The sequence below is a fragment of the Lacerta agilis genome, chromosome 15, assembly GCF_009819535.1.
Source record: "Lacerta agilis isolate rLacAgi1 chromosome 15, rLacAgi1.pri, whole genome shotgun sequence".
NCBI lineage: Eukaryota > Metazoa > Chordata > Lepidosauria > Squamata > Lacertidae > Lacerta > Lacerta agilis.
The window spans coordinates 14,750,684-14,772,506 of NC_046326.1; the positions used below are offsets into that span (position 1 = coordinate 14,750,684).

A 21,823-nucleotide genomic window follows, 5' to 3' on the forward strand; every position below is an offset into this window, starting at 1 on the left:
AAATGCAATACAAAACCATAAAAGCAGTATAAAACTTGGTTCTGGCAGATATACACAAATCAATAAAATTGGGGTGCCACCACCCCAAAGGCCTTCTAGGAACCACTTCAACCTCACTTCATTTGGCACTCAGGACAGGACTTGTGAGGAAGAGTAAGATCTTAAGTATCAGGAGAAGGCAATATATCAAGTAGCCTGGTCCCAAGTCATTTAGTGCAATAAAGGTTAATACCAGCACTTTAAATTGGGTCAGAAACACATTATAGCTGCAAAAGCATTTCAGCACTAATCAGCTTATTGACTAAAAAAAAAATTGAATGGGGTGATAAAATAAAACCCATTGTAAAGGTTATTGGGGAAGCGGGCAGAGCTGTGATAGGTTTATCACCAGATACATCTGTGACCAGATCAAAGCCCAACCTGCTTAAAATAATGGCAGAATACTGGTAGTACTAAGGGCATCTACACCTTTAGAAATTTGTGCAACTTGTCCTTTTCTCAGAAAAATGTCAGACTTTCTGAAGTCTAAGAAAAGATGGAAGAAAACAATGGGAAAATTCAAAATGATAGTATCATGAGGGTGCCCCATAAAGAGTGAACAAAGAATGACAATTCCACACTAAAGGCCTAGTGTGGAAGCACCACACATTACCTGGCACCCCAGGACACCAACGGGCCGAGAATTCCAATGCGTTCACTACAGGCCAGATCAAACAGCTGCTCTCTGCTGCTCCAGAGAGTGGGACCAGATTTGGGGGGCTTAAATTACAAGAGGGTCCATCTCAGTCAAACACTAAATGCACTGTTGTCAAAAGTTGTTCAGCTTTCTTTAGGGAGGAGGAAAGCCCCATTTGGGGGGAGGGGTGCAGGCCAAAAATGTTGAGCTTCTTTTAGGGGAGCCAAAGTTGTTGAGCTTCTGGGGGGGGGAGCCTGTGATCTACCAGTGATCTACTACAGACATCCAGTGATCTACCGGTAGATCACAATCTACCCATTGGATGGATATGCCTGGACTAGATGGCTTACTACACCTCTCTCTGCAACTCTTTTGCGTATATGATTTCAGCTTACAATTGAAAAGCAGGAATGAAGCCATCCCCTGTGGGAAAGAAAATTAAGTGGAGAGTCTCTCAAGATGGGCAAACTTGAAAATTAAACTATCAAGGCTTGGAGCACAATAGGTTATTTTGGCTATGTAGTGTCAAAGCCACAAACTGGAATTTTAAGTAGGAACCTGGGGCCAGCTGACTGTGTGATGATGCTGAAGGGGCTTTCGCATACATCTGCCAAACACATACCCCACATGAGAAGCACTTTACAAATGTGTCAAGGTGGCAAGGAATATGTTTCTGTGGCATCCACAAAAGGACACCTGCCCTTGAATGTTGCAGCTTTAGCAGGTACCTAACACGGGTCTGCAACAAGGGCTCATTGAACTCTTACCGTGGGAAACATCCCTTAGTCCCATCATCTGATTCCTGCACCCTCACACCAGGACAGAAACCTACACAGGCATCCTGGGTCAGCTTCCTGCCCAGGAGAGAGTCCCTTCTTACTCGAGGAAGAGGGTGCATTTCATGAGACAGACAGAGAAAGGGCGACCATTGTCCCCAAATGTGCAGAGATGAGGATGTGAACAACCAGCCTCTCTCTTTGGGGACTAAAAGGCCTGCAGCCTTTCACATCTGTCTCTCATGCAAAATGAAAGAGAATTTGAAAGCAGAGGCTTGGGAATAAAGCACTGCCTGTTCTGGGGGGAGGGGAGGAGGCTGGCATCACTGTGCTTCTGCTGCCACCCATGTCATGCTCACTAACAACCAGGGTGGGGAGGAATAAGCATCCATCCAGCAACTGCCTCAAAGTCCCCAAACACCTGCCTTGTCCCATCACAAGCCTAAGTCTTCTTTGCCCATCTAAGACAGGGGGAAAGCATCCCCGTATAATGCATGTGCTGCGGCATGTGCTGCTGTTTATTTGGTTGCTGTCAGGAATGGTTGCAATTAGCACTGCAGACTTATGAAGAGAGCAGAAGCCATACAGCAACTGTTGGAGGTAGAAAAGCTCCTCCAGCAAGAGCCTGGCATGAGGTTCCAGAGCAAAAGCCCTTATTTACCTCCAATGCCCACATATGCTGCATACTGCCCTGCAAGTTTCCAAGAGGTTCTACTGGGGTAGGGAGCAGGATGGGTGGGGGTGGTCATGTAAACTCAAACTTTTAGGGGTTGAAAAGAGGGAAGGACGGAAGGAAGGAAGGGCCAACAGATGGGGACGTCACTCATTGGGTGTCCCCCAAAGTTCCTGCCCGAGAGTGGCCAAATGCCGCTGAGCACAACGTTCCTCTGCGTCTACACAGTGCACAGACGTAGGGAATTTGGGCCGCTGCAGTTTCTCCTGTCATCCCAAGAGGATACATATGCTCAAATCCGCCTTTCCGCACAGCCATTAAAGGCACAGACCTCCCCCCACCCTACCCCATATGGAACCTGGCAGGCTTTTGCTTAGAGTTGATGCCATCAGCTGAAGACTGCTAGGCAGATTTAGGAACTACTCCTGAAGGGGGCTTGAAACATTTCGTCTCCCCTGCAAGACAGACAGAAGGTGGCAGACAGGAGATTTACCGGCTGCTTGGCTTTTGCTTCAGCTCCCTACAGTTCCACTAATCTATGGCCACCTGTTCCTGGCTCAGCATGTCACTCCCCTCACCATCACTCTCCAGCCCTTGAAAGATTTACACACACAGGAATTAAGGGAGCCCAGCAATTGGCCTTTAAGTGCTCGGATTGGTGAGGGCAGGAGAGAGCACTAAGCTTATCTGGTTGGCTGCTGTCCCTCGCAAATGGCAAAGCTTCACACATGCACATACCCAGCCCCTTTCTCTGACTCACATATAGCATGGAGTTTGCTAAAATGCATTCAGTCACAGGAAGCTGCCTTATACCCATTTCAGATCTTCAGGTACATCTAGCTCAGTATTGTCTACAGCTCTGCAGGATGTCAGACAGGGGCCAGTCCTAGTCTTACCAGGGATTGAACCTGGGACCTTCTGCATGCAAAGCAGATGCTCCAGTTTGGACCTACTCTCTCAGCAGCCAATAATCCATTGGCTGAAAACCTCAGCCTCTCAAGAGAAGTCACTGATCCCTGTAACTGCCACAGGAGGACAAACTCCTAGCAAATGGTGAATGAAAAGGGAATCCATGCACCATTTATTCCAAGCCACACACTAGTTACCAGCAAGTGCCTCACCCCACCCTTGTAAGCATGGACTCTTTTGGGCATGGACTACAAGGCAACTCCCATCATTCCAGGATAGTCCATCTCTTCTCCTCTCTACATACACTGGCCTGGTTTCTGGCCAGTGTGGTGTAGTGGTTAGGAGCGGTAGACTCGTAATATGGTGAACTGGGTTCACGTCTCAGCTCCTCCACATGCCGCTGCTGGGTGACCTTGGGCTAGTCACACTTCTTTGAAGTCTTTGAAGTCTCTCAGCCCAACTCACCTCACAGAGTGTTTGTTGTGGGAGAGGAAGGGAAAGGAGAATGTTAGCAGCTTTGAGACTCCTTCGGGTAGTGATAAAGCGGGATATCAAATCCAAACTCCTCCTCCTCCTCCTCTTCTTCTTCTTCTTCTTCTTCGAGAAGGAGGCCTCCTGTGGTCACTCTGGAGGACTGCCATCATCATCTTCATCTGCAACTCACCACAGGAAATATGTCCAGTTGACCTGACAGGGCCTCTCAGCGGCATTGAGCACAAAGGAACAGAAGTTACTCAGGTTAAAATGCCAGAAGAGAGAGATGGCAGGAGCCCCAGAATATGATTGTCTTTTCTGTGGTGGAACCACTCACATTTTAGGCAAAGATAGACTTATTGGCTTTTCAAGTATTATTGTTCTTGAATAATGTTTTGTTGAACTTTTAAACTATGTATTTTAAATCATACTGAAGGTCACCTGGAGTTTCCTAGCAAATAAACACAACAAACAGCAGAAATTGAGTAGCCTTTCAGGGATTACACAAGACGCAGCTTGAAACCACGGCTCCAATGCTAACAGAATGAATGGACAAAATATAGCATCATCTGAGGAAGCAACAGAAGCTAGGAGAGGGGCAAGACCCCTGTTATTCCAATACTTCCAGGACAGAGGGACAATATTGTCACTGTTTAAGAACTATGGAGGGAAGAAATAAATGTGAGTGAATTGTTTAGGTCTAAAGATAGCAAAATTCTGATAGGGAAACAGTATATACTGTATCCTGGGTATACATTTCTAGGGAAATGACAAAAGATTTAGGCAGGAATCAGACCAAGGCAATGGATTTGAAATAAAATTCTACTGAATTTAGTAACAGCAGACTTTTTTCAAAAAAAAAGTCTTTAAAATTCAGTATCATGGGTCTGAGTGGTTGTGTTGTTGTTGTTGTTGTTGTTGTTGTTGTTGTTGTTGTTGTTGTTGTTGTTTTGTTCTGCTGTGTTCCCCAGGAAAACCCGCTTGCTTACCAATGAATCAGAACGAACGAACGTCAGTCCACAGAAAACTCGATTGACATTTGTTCCAGTTCAGCAGTAAACAGCAGGTTTTCTCAGGGAAGGTGGTGGGACAAAAAAAAAACCTGCTTGGATCCATGCTACAAATCAATGACCTGTGCCTAGAAATTGTAGCACAAACAGAAATATGGATGAGCCCTCAATGGCATTTAACACCATGCAGATTGAACCACATTTACACAATAGTACAGGCATATTTTTTAACATATATTTTGAGAATACTCTATAATCTGGACTTTATGGAGTATAATTCAGAATCTAATCAGAGTAATGACTGGATATCTTTTTAGCATTAGATCCAAATATATTGTTATTAGGCTATCTAAAGAAATAAATTATTGATGTGGACTTGGAATTGGTAGTTAACCTTCTTATAGCTAACCTTCTTATAGCCCCCAATTATAAGAATAATACTGACCCACTGGTTTTGTAATGGTATTAAAATAATTTGAAATACAGCAATACTATCTAAATTAATATACTACAGAAGAATGAGTAACAGCTTTCAAATGTATTTGTAAAAGACGGGTTTCAGTTGTGATGTTTTGGGTTAAAAAGCATCAGGATACTATTCAACCCTATACGTCTTTTGTTTTATTGCAATCATGAATATGTATGATTCTTTTGTGAATATAAATATGTATTACTTCTTTTTTAAATGCAGGAAAATAAGCCACTGTTCTTGTACTGGTTACTAGACATTCATTTTATTCCTTATTTCACACTTCCACCAAGCAGCTCATGGCAGCAAACACACTTCCCCTTTTCTCCTCACAACAACCTTGCAGAGAGCAGAGTATCTCAGCAAGCTTTGTAGACGAGCAAAGATTTGAGCCAGGCGGCAGGCCTCCATGGTTAAAGCCAAACATTCTAACCACCAAACCAGGGATAGCCAACATAGTAGCATCTGCAGCGAACCATGTTGAGCCCGGAGTGAGAATCAACATTAAAACTAATAAATACAGAAATCCTGGAAACAGAAGGGGCCCTTTACATGTGAAGTGGACTTGTAATGCCTGGCCCTGCCATAGGAAAGCAAACAGGAGTTAATTGCCAATTAAAACTCTGGGAGCAGGAAGTACTAATGGGGGGTGATGGCTCTCTCTACAAAGGACAAGAATGGGTGACCAAGGAAAAGGAGCAAGATGGATTAGCTGGCAGGAAGGAGCAGAAGATATTGGCCAGCAACAACCACCTCATACTTTATAACACCTGCTCCAAACAGGGTCTCTTAAACCCTTCCAGACCTTTCAAGAAAGGCTGGCTGCTGTCTAGCATCTAGAAGTAGTAAGCAATCCCTCCCCGAGAATGCTAACATGCATTTTATTTAGGTTACATTTCATGTTTGCATCAAAAATGTAACTGGATTATCAGGGCACATTTGACAAATTAATTATATTTCAAACACACCAGCAGGAAGTATGTGTGCATCCCATCCTCCAAAAGGGCAGGATCATCACACACCAGGGCCCAGAACAGCAGTCAACATTCTGTTGTTCCTCTTCCATTTGAAATCTTCAATCTGATCTGAATATCTAAATCTGAATTATCACAGCAGAGAGAGAGGGAGATGTGGTGCTCACACCTTTTTTTATCTGTTGCCATGGTGATTAGATAAAATTCACACCAAGACTCCGGGGAAGGATGGGATTATTTCAGACAGAATCTCACCCCATTTGGTGAGAACAACGACAACACCTTCAGCTCCTTCCCGCTGCCGTAACTGGCCTGAGCACAATTTCTCAGGGGGCTGGGAGGGAACTTGGCAGGAGGCAAGATGCCTCAGGAGGGGTGGGTTTTGTAGGAAGCAGGTGGAGTGACGAATCAACCAATCAGCGCAATACCAGGGAATATTTACCGGGTACGGAAACAGCTCCCATGCAAGACCCCAAAGAGATTCATTTAATGCATCAAGCACAAGCAGGAATTCCCAAAGAGATGTGCTGAATATATTCAAACAAAGGGAGCAGATCATTCACATTGCACATCACATTCACCACGCTCTTACACCAAGGACCAGAAGAGCTATTTTTTACATACATGTCAAGACTTGCAAGGTTTGGTAGGAAGGGAAGCTAAATCAAAAGCTGCAGGTTGCCTCCAGACTTCCAAAAGATTGGCCTCATTCAACAAGTGCAGCTTGCATGCCGTGGCAAACATTTGAAACAAATCCCTTCTGCAGAGTAACCTGGGCCAGCTCACAGAAGATCCTAGCAAAAACTAGGAAGGGAGACTGGTCTGGGTCACCTTGCAGGACATGCTGTGTGTTCTCACATCCTACAGGTCTCTGATTCCATAGACGTGCTCTCCACAAGGCTTTAAGTCCTACCACCCCAATTCTGCTTCCAGTCATTATTGGGTAGGATCTTTCCTCTTCTCCAAGCCAATAAGCTTTGGCCTATACCAGGCCCTGGGAAACCTGTGACTCTTCCTATGTAAATGGCCAATAATGTGATGGAGTTGATCTTGATGGTGATATTTGAGTCACAGGAGGGAGTCAATCTGATGTCTTCACAAAAGCAATACGGTTATATGGTAAGCTTTTGGGAAAGAGTCACAGGTATTGTTCCCTGCAGAGGTCTCTCCCTTTTACACCAGAGCACAACAGCTGCTTTGTGAAGAGGCAGAGGAGAAAAGCCAGGCAAACCTGTAGCAAGTGTTCACTAGGACAGCTGCAATTGGCAACCACTGTTTGTCCAGGTGGAAATGGGACGCCATTAGTGCCAATGTTACCAAAGAGAACATTGTAGAAGGAAGCCTTTATGTGCAAACTTTCCCCCACCCAGGGAGCAATGAATAGCTTGTACAAGACACCCAGAGATGGGTGGACAGTTTACCTGCTGCTGGCAAGTGAGGCTGGAAGTCCTTTTCACTTTCTCAGCTGTTTACATTTCCCAATGCACCTGCTTTCAGCTGGCAGCTCCCAAGAGGAAGCTGCAGTTGCCTTCAACACAGCCTTTGTAAACTGCCTAAGAATGTTAATTTACATATTTATGGCATTTCTGTCCAGCCCATAACCAAAGCTCTCTGGGCAACAAAAATCTGCAGTTGAAACCTCAGGATCCCCAACAGCTAGAGGAGGAAACACCTTTGTTGGTGTTTCCTCCTCCTCCACCCCGCCCCACCTCCACGCAAGAACTTAAGACAAGCTATGCAGCTGGATCAGACTAAAGGCCTATGTAGTCCAGTATCCTGTTTTCAGAGTGGACAATGAGATTCCTATGGGGACCTGAGTATAAAAATGGCATTCTCCATACTTGCAATTCCCTGCAGCTTGTATTCAGAGGCACAATGGCAGTGGAGATAAAACCGAATTATCATGGCTAGAAGCCCTTGATGGCCTTCTCCTGCATGAAAAGGCTGGTGTCCATTCTCACTTGCTCTCTTCTCTTGCAAATGCAAAACATCACAGGCACTCTTGGGAGCAACCTGGGAAGGCATGCAAATTTGCTGCTCCTCATCCTGACATTACAAACCTCAGGCAGCAGCTCGCCACAGAAAATGATTATATTAAGCCCAACTAGTCCTGTTCGGCAGGCAGGCAGGCAAAGAGTTATAAAGCCAGCAGCTGGAAATGTTCTGCCACAGATTGCTGCCTGCCCCCTCCCTGAAGACATGCAAACAAGAATCATCTTTCAGCCCCCATTGTGGTGATCAGCACCCCAGCCTTTTGTGGTAGCAGGAGATCACTGCCCTCTAAAGAGAATGCTCATTGAGGAAGGACAAAGCGGAATTATCTGTGCCCAGGCGAGGCCGTGCCTTGGATCAGCTTTCAGCTCTGCCCGCTAGGCTGTGCGTAGGCATTGTTTGGGGGCCTGTTGACACCACCTGGCTGGGGCTGGCAGCCAAGCCGCGATGCAAAGGCTCAGCGCAGGCAGCTGAATATGAATGGGAGCACAACAACCATAAATATTCCTGGTAGCTTTAATTTTGGGTAGCCTCACGCTGAGTCTCCAGGCACTCATTATATTTGCAGAGAAAATAAAATGATTTTTTAAAATATACAATTTCATTTGCTTCCAGATTATTAAAGACTAAATGTTAGCACATGGCAGAGACAGAAAAGAGAGTGCAAGAAGATCTCATGCAGAAAAAGGATTTTTCTTTGTGAAGTTATGGGTTAACCGTAACCCCTCCACCAAACACACAAAGATGAGCCAAATTAACTGGATCCATCTTTCACCTCATAGGAGGAGAGCAGACAGGCACTCCTGTACTATTTATTATGGTGAGGTTTATAATTAAAAGAGCGGAGGGAGGGAGGGGGAAACTCCACACTGGGGTACAAGAAGGAGAAAAAAGCTCTGACAGGTCAAAGGCTCCAACCATGCTGGGTGTCTGAGCAAGGATTCTGGAAAAGCCCATCTCAACCAATTTCCAATAAAAGCCTCTCGCTTTCACTGAGGCTTTTATTCTGCTTTCCTCACATGAAGAAGTTTTCAGATTCACACAATTGACCTTTTATCCATATCTGACTCCAAAGTGCATTGTTGTTCCAAGCCCAAACAACCTGCTCTCTGTTCATAACCAGTCAGTGACGGACCATTTACCTATTTCATTATTCTAAGCTTTCTACCTAACCATTCTCATGGCAGCGATGGAGGGAAACAGTGTGCAGGCTCTTCTTCTTTGCAAACTCATTGCCCTATGATGTCCTCAAATTGGTGATCAATGGTGGCAGAGGGCACAATCCAGCATGCGACTAAACTTCACACTCCTGACCTTCAGTACCAAAGCAAGCCCAATTCTGACATTCTCACAGGGGGTTGGGACAAAGAGTGTATTTTTCAAGCTGCCCACTGACATCTGGGCATATTGAGGCCCACAACCTCCTACAATAAAATATCCACAGCCTTCCCTTTCAAAACTGGGGATCAGGAACCTCCTGACTCACCCACACTTAGTCAAAGCACTGCCTGACAAAGGGGCAGAGCCTCAGCTCAAAAGATCCCCCTTTTTTGCAAGCTGAAGATGGCATATTTTACAGAAATGGAACCTCATTCCCTTGGGCTTCTGAAACAGGAAGATAAAAAAATTCAGTTGAATACATCCCACTCAAGGTGAAGAGCTGACCCCAATATAAATAATGGATTTTTAAACCACAACAGATCAAGATCCATAGCCAGCCACAAAGTTCAAAACCATAACCTTAAAGCACAGGACAGCCTCACTGGCTTAATTCAGAATTAACATGACCCTTCATTAAATGCCAGAACCGAGGGAGTGGGACCTTATATTTGTAGGGGGAGGGAGAACTAACAGCAAGATTGATTTTGATGTGAGGACCTACAAAGCAAATGGCTTTTTGAAAAACCTATAATTTCTCTGCAACCCTTGACTTGACTAAACACACATTCTTAGACAGCAGCACAGTTAGGCAGGCATTAAACAAAAACGAGGCAGGCTAATGGTGATTTATGTATAGGATAACCTTCTATAAGAGAATTTATATTTGATTTCAGGGTAAATTTCAATGTTACCAAGTTAACCAAATAATGCAGCCAGCAATTTAACAAATGCTGGGGTGGGGGAGAAACCGTTGCAGCTGCAGCAGCCTGGAACCAATGCAAAGCAGGCAGCTGCCACTGTGCAATGATGGGCTATTAAAGACAGGTCCTCAGTGGGTTCTTCACAATATACATACTTCTGGGGAGCTAAAGAAGAACAGCCACCTACACTCCCGGCAGAGGCAACTGGGGAAGCACATTGTCTCACAGCAAATCACATTCCAAAGCTGAACTTGGAATGGAAAGCTGAACTCGGCCACTGAACTTCATTAAAACAGACCACGTACTGCCTTGAAAGACAAAGGGCTCCTCTTCTGACAAACAGCCTCCTTCCCACCCACACCTGAACATCACACCTGGTGCATGATTCACTATTGGGCAGGTTTGTTCTAGTTTCCATTCATGCCATGATAGGTTCCTTACAGAAACCTTACAGAGGCCCCAAGGTGACCCAAGGAAAATTGAGCAGGGGCAACCAAGAAACCCAGAGGCAAGAACCAGCCTTCATAGTGGCCAGGGACAGCCTGGGCCACCAGGAGTCTCTACAGTAGGGTGTGCGGATCCTCCAGATGTTGCTGGATTACAACTCCCACCATCCCTGACCATTGGCCCTGCTGGCCAGGAAGCTGGAGTCCAACAACCTCTGGAGGCCCTCGTTGTCAGTCCCAGGTTGCCCTAGACACTGTTTCATCACACAAGTTCCTGGGAACAGAGCCAAGCATTTATTTATTTTAAACGTATTTATACTGCCCTTCATTCTTTTTGATTGAATGTACAAGGACAATGTGCAATCAATAAACAAAACAGTACAACCGTAAAGCAATAAATACAATCCATAAAATTAATTCACCGCCGATTAAAATGCCCAGGGAGAAATAAACATTTTTGACTGGCACTGAAAAGATAGCAATGTTGGTGCCAGGTGAGCCTCTCTAGAGAGGATGTTCTGCAGCTGGGAACCCACTGCAAGAAAGGCCTTTTCTTTTGTTGCTCAGTTCCAGATCTCAGAGCAAGGAGGCCCCTAAAAGAGGGTTTTGGCAGAAGTTCCCAAGACACAGACAGGCTGATAGGGGAAGAACCACTGTTCTGCAGCTTTGCGTCGAAAGTCATTTAGGACCTTAATAGTAAGCACACCACCTTGAATTAGACTCGGAAGCTAAAAGGAAGCCAGGGAGCTTCTTTCAAATTAATGTAATGTATATAAGTCAGATAGTACCACCTTCTGCATTCAGCCGCATTCTGCAACAGTCTAAGCTGCTGTGTCATCTTCAATGGCAGCCCCATATAACAAATTGCAGTGATCCTTCCAGAAGGTTTCCAGAGCATGGATCAGATGTGTTCACAGTTAGTGGACCAACCAAAGCTGGCCAAAGCACTCTGTCACAAAGGCCACCTAGGTCTCTAGTGACAACATTGATTCTACGAGTACCCCCAAAATGTGCACTTGTTTTTTCATGGCCAATGCAACTCTGTTCAAAAGAAGGCAACCATGGATGTCCCCAGCCTGAGAACTAACTCTTCACAGTGCCTCTATCATGTCAGCATCCAGCTTATGATGATTATTTAATTGATTTACATACTGCCCTTTAGCAAAAGATCCTGGCTTCAGTTTCTTACCCCTCATCCAGCTCACTAATGCACCTAGGCATTGGCTTGGTATCTTCATAGCCTTCACCCAACAAGAGGGAACAGAGTTGAGGGCCATCAACATACTGAAAGCACTGCATTCCAAATACCTGAAGCCCAGAGGCTTCAAACAGATTTTGAGGAGTGTGCAGGATAAGGTGGATCCCTGCAGATCCCTCATGATACAAGGGTCATGGTTTCAAGCAGAAATCCTCCATCACTAATTTATGGAACCAACAGTGCATGTAGGAGCAAAAACACTGTATCACCATGCCTCCCACATGATATCAAAAGGTGCTGAGACATCATGGAGAATTCACAAGGCCACACTTTCCCTGTTTCTCTCCTAAGTAGTGTGCATCAAATGCTCTCAACACAAAATGGATTAAAACCAATCCTGCAGAATGCGCTTTAATCAGTGAATAGTGTGGAACAAGGATGGCATGGAGACAATGTCTTGTGTACAGCTCCCCCAAAATGTGTCTGCACCTAGCAATGAATGCACATTATCATGCAATGAGTACATACACACTCCATGTTGTGGAAACTTCATACTAACTGCTCCAACTGTTAACAGGTCTGACTGGATATGAGTGGTTTTATCTTCAAATAGCCACATTAGAGCAATACCTTTGGCCAAACAAAATATCACAAAATTGTGTGCAAACTTTCAAATTCTCCAGAACTCTACATCGGGTTAGATGGTAAACACAAGGATGGGGATGAATGTGTGTGTGTGTGGTGGTGGTGAAATCCACTACTCCTCCATCTTGTAAGAGTCTTAAGGAGGAGTAAGGGATTGGAAAGACAGCATTCAAATAAACCTGAATTACAGTAGGTGTTTCTCATGCAGAAAAATGCAAACATAAATAGGGGAGCAGCCACTGTATGTTTCTGCTTCCAAGAGGCTTCATAGCAGACACTACAGTATGATGTCACCCCTTCCGCCACAAGCCCCTCTTGCAATCCCACTGCTGTTTGGAAAACTGAGGACCCTAACAACTATGAGAAGCACAGCCCACCCAGGGATAAGGAGGAGATTGTTAGCAACTGCTCAAGTTTACTGAGCAGAGGAAAGAAAGCAGGCTTCTCACTCTGCAAGGAGGTCTGCTCAACCTCCAAGAACAGGAAAAACCTGAGTACACTGCCTGCCCAGGGAAACACCCACAGTTTAGGTCTCCAACAAGAGAAAGTGTTGAGGTCTCGGGCATCACATCCAATACTCTCAGCTTCCGCTGCAGGCTTCTTCAAAGCAGCTTTGAAACCAGAGGCATTTCTTGACCCTTGCAAGGACAAACATCCAGCAGCAATGAACAGGCCTTGGGGCAAAGCCCTTGCCAAGTCTTTGCAGGGTTGGCCAAACACTACTTGCTTACAAAGGCAGGGCTCTCTGGATAGCCTGTGTGGCCCTATCATAGTTTCAGGTCTGCTAGGGTGCAGCAGCCTATTCCCCCAGGTCCTTCAGGCTCCTCTGAGTCACCAGTACTCAAGGCTCACAACAGCAGCCTTAACCACTTCAGCTCAGGAAGATCTAGCAGGGGAGTCGAGAAAGGAGCTTCACAAGATGGTTTCACACTAGAGAAACTTAGAGGCAGCATCAGATAGCACCTCAATGTCTGTAGCTACATCATCCAGAAAAAAGTCCTTATATAATAAGGGAACAAATGGACACAAAGCAGTCATGAAACACAGCAACAGAGAGGAGCATTTCAGCTGCCCTCTCCTACCCACTGTCCTTATGTCCCTCTACTCAAATGGCAGTCTTCTCGAAGGGAAGATGCAACACAAGGTATAAGACAAGAACTTGCTGATGAATCTCACTGCATTTCTAAGGCTTTGAACCATGGCTAGGTGGTTCTTCCATCAGAACAGATCAATAGTTTCTCTCTCCTAGTTAGTTTTTGTAATCATTACACGTTATGCACTCTGGAAATCAGGGCACAGTTTCCATGCCTGTTCTCTGATTGGGTTAGTCTTCTAATATGGAACCTCAACTCCAGAAATGCAACCAAAATAACAGCATATCACCACATGGTGTGTGCTCCCCAGAAAGCTCATCCCAGCTTTCGGGAGCCAACACAGAAGCTGCGCAGGAGCATTATCCAACAGACCAAAGCAGACGCTGCCTCAGGCAAGCACTGCTCACAAATCAATGAGCAATTTATAAAATCAGTTTTCTTTTCCTTCTAATAATACAGAGTGTGCACTGAAAAGGTCAAAGAGGGGGAGGAGGATCTCCCTTCGCAATCCTTGGTGCACCCCCCTCTCCTTCTTCTGGGTCTGCCCAAACCCTTGCAATCTCTCCAGAAGTAGAGCTTTGAGGCAGGCTGGTCAAATGTTCTCTCCAGATAGCCCTTAAAGACCAATTAAAGTCTTGCAAGACACAAGTCAGATTCTTTGATTTGAGTGTTAACTTCCAATAACAATTCAAAGTAACATCCCCAACCATTTGATGGATTTCATTCTAAGGCACTTCCAGGCTAAACACAATATTTGGTTCTGTGTGGCTCCTGTTTGGCTCAGGGGCACTATCTTGAAGGGAGGAAGGCATTAGCCAATGCATGTCTCAGTATAATAATACCAGTTGCTGGGAAGCTCTGGCAGGGAGAGGAGCTCAAGCTGCTGCATTCGGGTCCTGCCTGCAGGCCTCCTCCCAGAGGCATCTGGTTGCCTACTCTGAGAACAGGATGCTGGCCTGGATCAGCAGCCAGTCTCTTCTTGGTGCTCTGAACAAGACTATCACCTCCTCACATTCACCTCATCTCTCAGCATGAGCGTGGCACCAGCTAGTCCACCACCATAGCCCCCAGATCCAAGCTCTAAGGAGCCTTACAGAGCTGACTAAATGCAGAGGCAGCCCAGCTCTGGGAAGGAAGGAATCCACCCTGGCGCCCTGTTCCTAAAAAACAGGGGGGGGGACCACTCTTGTGGCTCCATTGGCATTGGGATTTGGCCAAAGGGCTGACAATCCTCAGCCAGCATCCATTGTGCCCCTTGGCCAGGGATCACTAGAGAGAGAATGACAACAGATATCATGTGATAGAAGAAAGGAAGCAGCAGGACCAGGGGGTGAGGGGCAGCAATGCCTCCTCTCTTACCTGGGATGATAGAAACCGTGTCTTTCTCCCAGGACACAACACTGACGTATTCTTGCACCGAAGAAGGGATGAGGCACTTGAAAACAGCCACGTTTCCACGCATTGACCTTTGATCCTCCACCCGGACTGTGTAAGGTTCCCTGAAAACTGGGGAGAAAGAGACAGGGAGGTGGTGACTGGGACAGAGTGGCAACCAGAAGCCATTGCTGCACTTCAAGCAGAATTTCACCCCCTTTGTTCACAACCCTGCACAGTCATCCATCCTACAGCGCACACGCACACACGGAACGACACCAGGTTCGCACGTGGCTTTAAATTGGGAGCACTCCTCCAACAAGCGGCCAGAGGGTTTGGCTTCCATTGTGCATTGGGGCAGGCTGTATTACCAGCTGGTTTTCCAGAGCCAACAAACCTCCACCTAGCCTAACACAAAATAAACCCAGTAAAACAAACAAGAACCTCAGTAAAACAAAGGCACAAAGTATCACAGTGCAGAAAATAAATTATCCTGTCATATGCTGAAAGCTGGTCGAAGAACGAACACCAGCAGTTAAAATTTATTTTAAGTATATAATGCCCTACAGCCAAGTTGCAACAGGAGTAAAAATTCAAAACACATAAAATAATAACTATCAGCCACAAAACATATTAAATCAGCATAAGACAACCGGGGGGGGGGGGATAAAAAAACACAATTTGAATCTAGAAGAGATTAAAAGGCCTGGGGAAATAAGACCAGGAGCCAAAACGATAGTAAAGTAAGGTGAAGGCAAGACTCTCTGTGCTGGTGTCTCCTTTCCTCAGGAATCACCTGCTGCACCTTACTCAGCAGGAGGACCAGAAAAAGATCTCCTGGTGTGCAGACTGGTACATGGGGAAACAGTTGATCCTTCAGGTCCCAAGTTATCAAGAGGTTTAAAAGGTCGAAAACAACACTCTGAATAGGGTCCAGAAGCAGGCTGAGAGACGGTGAAGTACTAGTGTGGGACCTGTTCCTACTACAGCTCATGGGCAATCTTGCAGCTGTATTCTGAAGTTTCCAGACAACCTTCAAAGGCAGCCTACATACAATGTATTAAAAACATAAGAAGTGTCCGGCAGAAGCTGGATCAGACCAAAGGGGGCCTATCTAGTCCAGCATCCTGCTTCTAGCTACAGCCAGAAAATGCTCCAAAGCAGAACTGTACCTGGGAGGAGGGGGCTAGATGGGGTTTTTGCCCCAGGTGAAGCCTCCAGAGGGGCGCCATTGACAAATGTGCATAGGCGGGTGCCAAACTGGGTCTTTGACCCAGGTGAAATAAAGGCTACAAGGAGTCCACAAATGTTACAGCCTCCTGCTGATGCTGTGCCCCAGAAACTGGCATTCAAAGGCACACTGCTTCTAATACTGCAGGTAGCATATAAATACCGTTACTTGAGAGATTTATGCTGTATAAATATATCTAATCTCCTTTTGAAGACATGTGTTCCAAAGTTGGTGGCCATCTCTACATCTTTTGGTAGCAAAAACCATAGTTTTAACTATGCATTGTGTGAAGAAGTGGTTCCTCTTGTGCCTGTCCTCTGTTTAGCTTCAATGGATCGCCTCAGGTTCCAGTACTATATGAGAAAGAGAGAAAAACTTTTCTCTTCATACCTCACATAATTGTATAATATGCCACAGGGAAAGAGGGATATTTGACCCTCAAGTTAGCCAGAAGATATGGTAACTGGTAACAAATGTTAGGGGAGTTAAGGGTTCAAGGATTCAAGGATTCAACCCTTCCCCTCCCATTGGGAAATATGTGTTGGAATGCAAATTGATATTTGGCATTCAGAAATGGGTGGATTTCCCCAACAAGGCCCCTTAAGATATTCAGAATCCAAATCAGTCTTTTAGAAAGTCATACATTACAATGCTGAAGCCACCAAAAAGAAACTGCTGATCAACGCTTGTCGTCCTAAACATGCAGTTTAAACCAAGGGCACCAGCAGCAATCACCATCAGAGACAACTGCATGAGAAAGAGGTGGTGTTGCCCAGGCCCAGGCCCAGCAACAGCCAACAGGGGCACTCTGGGGGGAAAGTACCCATAGCAGAAACCACAGCCTGCCCGCCCACCTCCACACCTGGGAGGGTCTATTTCCGGCTGTGGATTTGGAAGGAAAAATTACCAGTCCCATTTCTTCAGAGTCACAAAGGTAAAATGTCAACCAGAAGAGAGTCCTGACTGGTTTAGGGAAGAAGCAAGCATCTGCCATAAAAAGGTCCAACTTGTACCCCTCCCACATTGCTCCTTCAGCACTCACAGGTGTGAGCCACAAGCAGGGAGGTAACCAATGCATAAAGAGAATTCTGAATGCTCCTCTGGCCAAGTGCAACCCGTGCCCTTAAGTTCTGTCCTTACATTCTTCTCGCCCTGCACCTCCCCAATATTATAACCAATGCTGTAATTCGGGTAAATAATTCACTTCTGGATATTTAATGTCAGTCTACACTGCTGCAAGGCAATGAAGAAAGAAAGCTCCTTTGGTCCCTGGGATAGTATGCACTTTGCTAGTCGTTTGCTTAATAGGTTACCTAATGGAACCACTGGGGGTTCTCAGCCCACCCAGTCTCTGTCAATCATTGACCAGAAGAGCTCTGCTAGCTCATCACTTTCCTCTGCTTAATTAGCCATCAGCTTGTTTAGGCTGCAGCTCACAAAGCAAGTAGGATGGCTGCAAAGGAACATTTCCTATACAGGTGACAGGAGTTTGGCCCAGCTCAGACCTCACCAAAAGGTTTCATTTAAAGTGTCTAGAGAAGCCAGTATAACGAAGAGTTCTCTGCAGTTCAAAAGTCAGCATTCAGACACTCATCCAACAGACACTCATTTACCTCTCCTAGAAAATATTCCTGATTGTCTGGACCAAACACAACCACAGCTGTCTATGTTCAGCTAAAAAATAACTGGGCACAGGCCCAAAGACTGCCACCATCCTCCCTCCACTACAAGTGAAGTCAACCATACTGAAGACAAGACCCAGAGCAGCTAGTCAGCCAATACCTGCTTTAACCCGGATATTTGGGCTCCTGATTTTCCCCGCAGAATTCTCTGCAGTACAGAAATAGTCGTTGTCGTGGATAAAGCTATTGAAGGCAGATGGCGAGAAAGGGTAGAGCTGCAGCGTCCCATTGGCATGGACGTGACGGATGTGTGGGACATCATAGATGTCATCCCCAGTGGCGAGGTACCAGCGAAGGGTGGCACTGGGGGACCCTGCTGCTGGACAGGGGATTACCACCCCCACAGTGCTGGAGAAGGTCACCTGCTGAATGGAGTTGTTCACAAAGTAGAGGCTGGTTCCAACATCTTCTGTATGCGCTGCAGAGGAGAAGAGAAGAAAATGGGAGATCAAGCATTATGAGGAGTGGTGCCAGGAGCGTCCTCATGCAAACCCCAAAAGACAGCCCAGTCATTGCCACTGGGTACTCCCACTACCCTAGCTCACCCAAAGCACCAAGGAAATGAGCCAGTGGCTCTTTCCTAGGAATGCTTGCTGAGAAGCCTTCTCCAGAGGCAAGGCCAACAGAGGCCTGCTAAACTTCCGTTTCAGAGCCCAGTGCAAATTTACAAGACCCTGGCTTACAAGCACCAAACAGACCCTTAAGGCCACATCAGAATGCGGCTGTTTGGCTATGCCAGGAGGTCTGCCCTCTGGGGGCAGGATTTACAGCTCCAATAATTTACAAGAACCACAGAATCAGAAGCTTCAGCAGGCATCCCTCAAACCTCAAAGACAGCACATAGCTGTCAACTTTTCCCTTTTCTTGTAAGGAATCCTATTCGGAATAAGGGAATTTCCCTTTAAAAAAAGGGAAAAGTTGACAGCTATGAGACAGCAGCTTCTGAAATGCCTTCAAATGAAGTATCTGCCAAATGTTCAAAAATCAAGAGCTGACTGGGTAGCCAGGACTTCATGAGGTACGTACTCCAGCTCCCTGTGAGCTTATATGTTTTCCATCAGCCCTCTTACAGAATGAATAAATCCATTAAAAAAACTAAACATTTCAGCAAACAATGGAATGAATCTCACATAACAATGAGTGGTAGAATTGAGCTTCCCATTTATCCAATTTGTCATGTTGTTGAGAACATGTGTAACTTAGCACATATACCAGGGGGAGGGGAGAGAGAAGACTGATGAAGATTTTCAGAAGAATCACTGCTCAAGGGTACAGTAGCTATCAAAGGAGGGAAACATCTACAGCTGCTCAGGTAGAGGGTAGCTTGGGAAGAGATAATGGAAGGAGCTGAGGGACAAGGACCTTCCCACCCCATTCTTGTCAATCATGCACAGGGATAAAGATCTGGGTTAAGTCAGTTCAGCCAATTACCAGTACATGCACATCTCCCTCCACTGTCTTTTTCAAGATCTGCCAGGCCTCTGTGCTGCCCTCCAGTGCCCAGTAAGAAGCCTCTTGAAACCACCACCACCCCAACAAGGAAGGCTCAGTCAGCTGCATTGGTGTCACTTCTACCATATACTGTGCTATTCACGGGGTAGAGGGCAGAGTGCTTAAATCACAGATATGGGCAAGAGCACCCTACTTGGGGAAAAGAAGCACTTTTGTCTTCTCTGCAAGGGGCACAAGCACACCCACCCACACCAACACCTATATACATGCTGGAGGCTGCAACGTGCTTGGATGGGGCCAGATATTTCCTGAGAATCAGCTGGAGGCCCCCAAAGCCATTCAGATTTGACTCCTTTTTTTAGCTGTGCTACTTTTAAGTAGGTGGAAGGACAAAGATCGAGGACGGAGCAATCTGTGCCAGGGAATTAGCAGCTCCTCCTCGGGCTCAGAGCCCAGCCACCTTCCCAGCTGCGCCTACAACCATGCAAAGAAGCAAAAAGCACTACCGCTTTGGACAAAGTCACAAGGGACTTCCACAACCTCAATTTTCCCCCAGCATTATTATTTTATTTTATTTTTTTGGCTTGAGGCTTGCAGGAGGGGCGTAGAAATGGTAGCGAATGGCAAAAAAATGGCTCATCTATTAATATTCTTAGCAGAGCACTTTACCACCACCAGCCCCTCCAGGGAGGATGCCTCCATCCCAACTGCTCATTTGAGGAAAGGCTATTAAAGCCTTATTGGGCACAGCAATTCACATCTCAACACAAAGCAGGGATGAGACCGTAAACGCTAAACAAGATGGGGAAAAATATTTGTGTTTTCATCATGATGGTGAATATTCAGAAGCCGTCTCCTCTTCTAATACCATGGGTCCAAATACCACACAGCTTTCTTGGGCTGGCATTAGAAAAATAATATCTAGAATGTTTTAATTACTTCACAGTACAGGCACATTAATGTGCATCTCTTAGAAACAAGGAAGCAGTTAACAGAGCTGCAAGACAGCAAAAACTGTCTGAATGGAGCCACAGGAGGCGATGAAAAGGCTCTTCACACACCCGCCCCTCTTTCAGAATAAGCTCCTTGCTCTGGATACAAACATCTGCCTGACAAAACTGCTGGGGTGGGGAGGCACTCTGCTGCAACAGAAGATTTTGGGGGGACAAGATGCACCACACCATTTTCTGCTATTTACCAGCCCACAGGAGGCACTTTGTTATGGACCAAACAATGCTTCTGCTAGATTCATCCCAAGCCTCCCCAGGACAAAACCCAAACACAAGGATCCCCTTCTCTGAAACTCCAGGCAGACAACACACACTCATCATAGGCCCTTGCCAATAGGGAAGAGGCATAAGCCAGCTTCCCAGTTACTGCCACCACCATACCTAAGACATGCCACCCATTGAGTTCCTCCGTCTCTCCTCCCCATCAACTCAGGGTCATCACAACTATATAACAACAGATTTAACTAGAAGAGTGCCAGAAAACAACCATCCAGTCCATTATTGTGTGAACACTGTCTGGCAGTCCCTCTCCACTCCAGGATGTCCCCAGCTCTGCTTCAACCCTGAGGTGAGGGAACTCCATCCCTCTTAGGTGCTTTGCTTTCTTTTTCCCCCCCTTTTCTCTTGCTTTTTCCCCTACAAGAATTTCCTTGGCCCGCCAACATGTGTGAAATTTACAGAGGTAGACTGAATACTCATTATCCTTTCAATGGCTAACAATGTATGCCCTCTTTCCTAAGACCAAAATAAGCACCTTCATAGATGAAATCTTGATCCACCTAGTCCAGCATTTCTGTTTTCTTAAAAAGAATACCAGTTGTGCAAAAGTGGGATTTGGTGCAAGACATAAAATTCAGCATCCTAAGAATTGCAGATTTTTTGTAAGAGTGGAGAGGCATTTCTAGCAGATAAGCTTGAACAGAGGAGGTGGGAAGAGCTGGACTTTCAGCAATCAAAGCTCTGAAGCTTTGTTACTTGATACAGCATTTCATCTTGTTGTTTTACTATTGTGTTTGTATTTCAGCCCTGCTAATAAGCCACTATGGATATATTATAGAAAGGCAGGATATAAATCTTCATAACAAATAAATAAATACACAAGCCCTGCATACCTCCTGCCAGAAACAGAATTATGCCAGCCAAGCAAATATTTGCATAATGTATTCGGGTCACAGAACTGGGAAGAACAGACACAGCCATGGTCCTGGCTTACAGAAAACTGGGCTCACTGCAAGCATGGCTTTAAGGGTCAAATTGGGGCCCTTAGAGGAGGCAGCCATGTTCATGCAGCTGCTAGCAAAGCCCGTACAGGTCCAGTGGCAGGGCCCCCGTTCTCTCACCACTGCATTCAGTGCTCCCATGAGCAGCAACCCCTTGGAAGATAACCATTTTCTCTGCAGTGAGTCCCCCACCCTACTCACCGTGTTAAGGTTAGTTGCACAGATATGGGGGTGGGGAGAAAGAGGGGGGAAATCCACATAAATGAGAGGAATTCAAATTACTAGTAAAGCTTTTGCAGGTCAAAAGGGGCGGAATGGATTTTTAATAGAAAATGGAAGTTATGGGATTGGTAGTAGTTATGAGACAGACGCATAGAGTTAAATCCATCTAATCTCCTTTACCATTTAACGGTGAGCACCATCCTAATTCCATGTTT

General features: G+C 45.7%; 1 protein-coding gene across 2 annotated transcripts in view; it reads right to left on the reverse strand.

Annotated features, from left to right (window-relative positions):
- DSCAML1 (DS cell adhesion molecule like 1) overlaps positions 1-21,823 on the reverse strand; it is a 168,033-nt gene that overhangs the window by 139,592 nt on the left and 6,618 nt on the right. For both annotated transcript variants that reach the window (XM_033171598.1, XM_033171599.1), the window contains exons 2-3: positions 17,805-18,122; positions 14,777-14,923 (exon numbers count right to left, since the gene is read on the reverse strand). In XM_033171598.1, the coding sequence (XP_033027489.1) occupies positions 14,777-14,923; positions 17,805-18,122 (465 nt within the window). The remainder of the gene's footprint in view (positions 1-14,776; positions 14,924-17,804; positions 18,123-21,823) is intronic.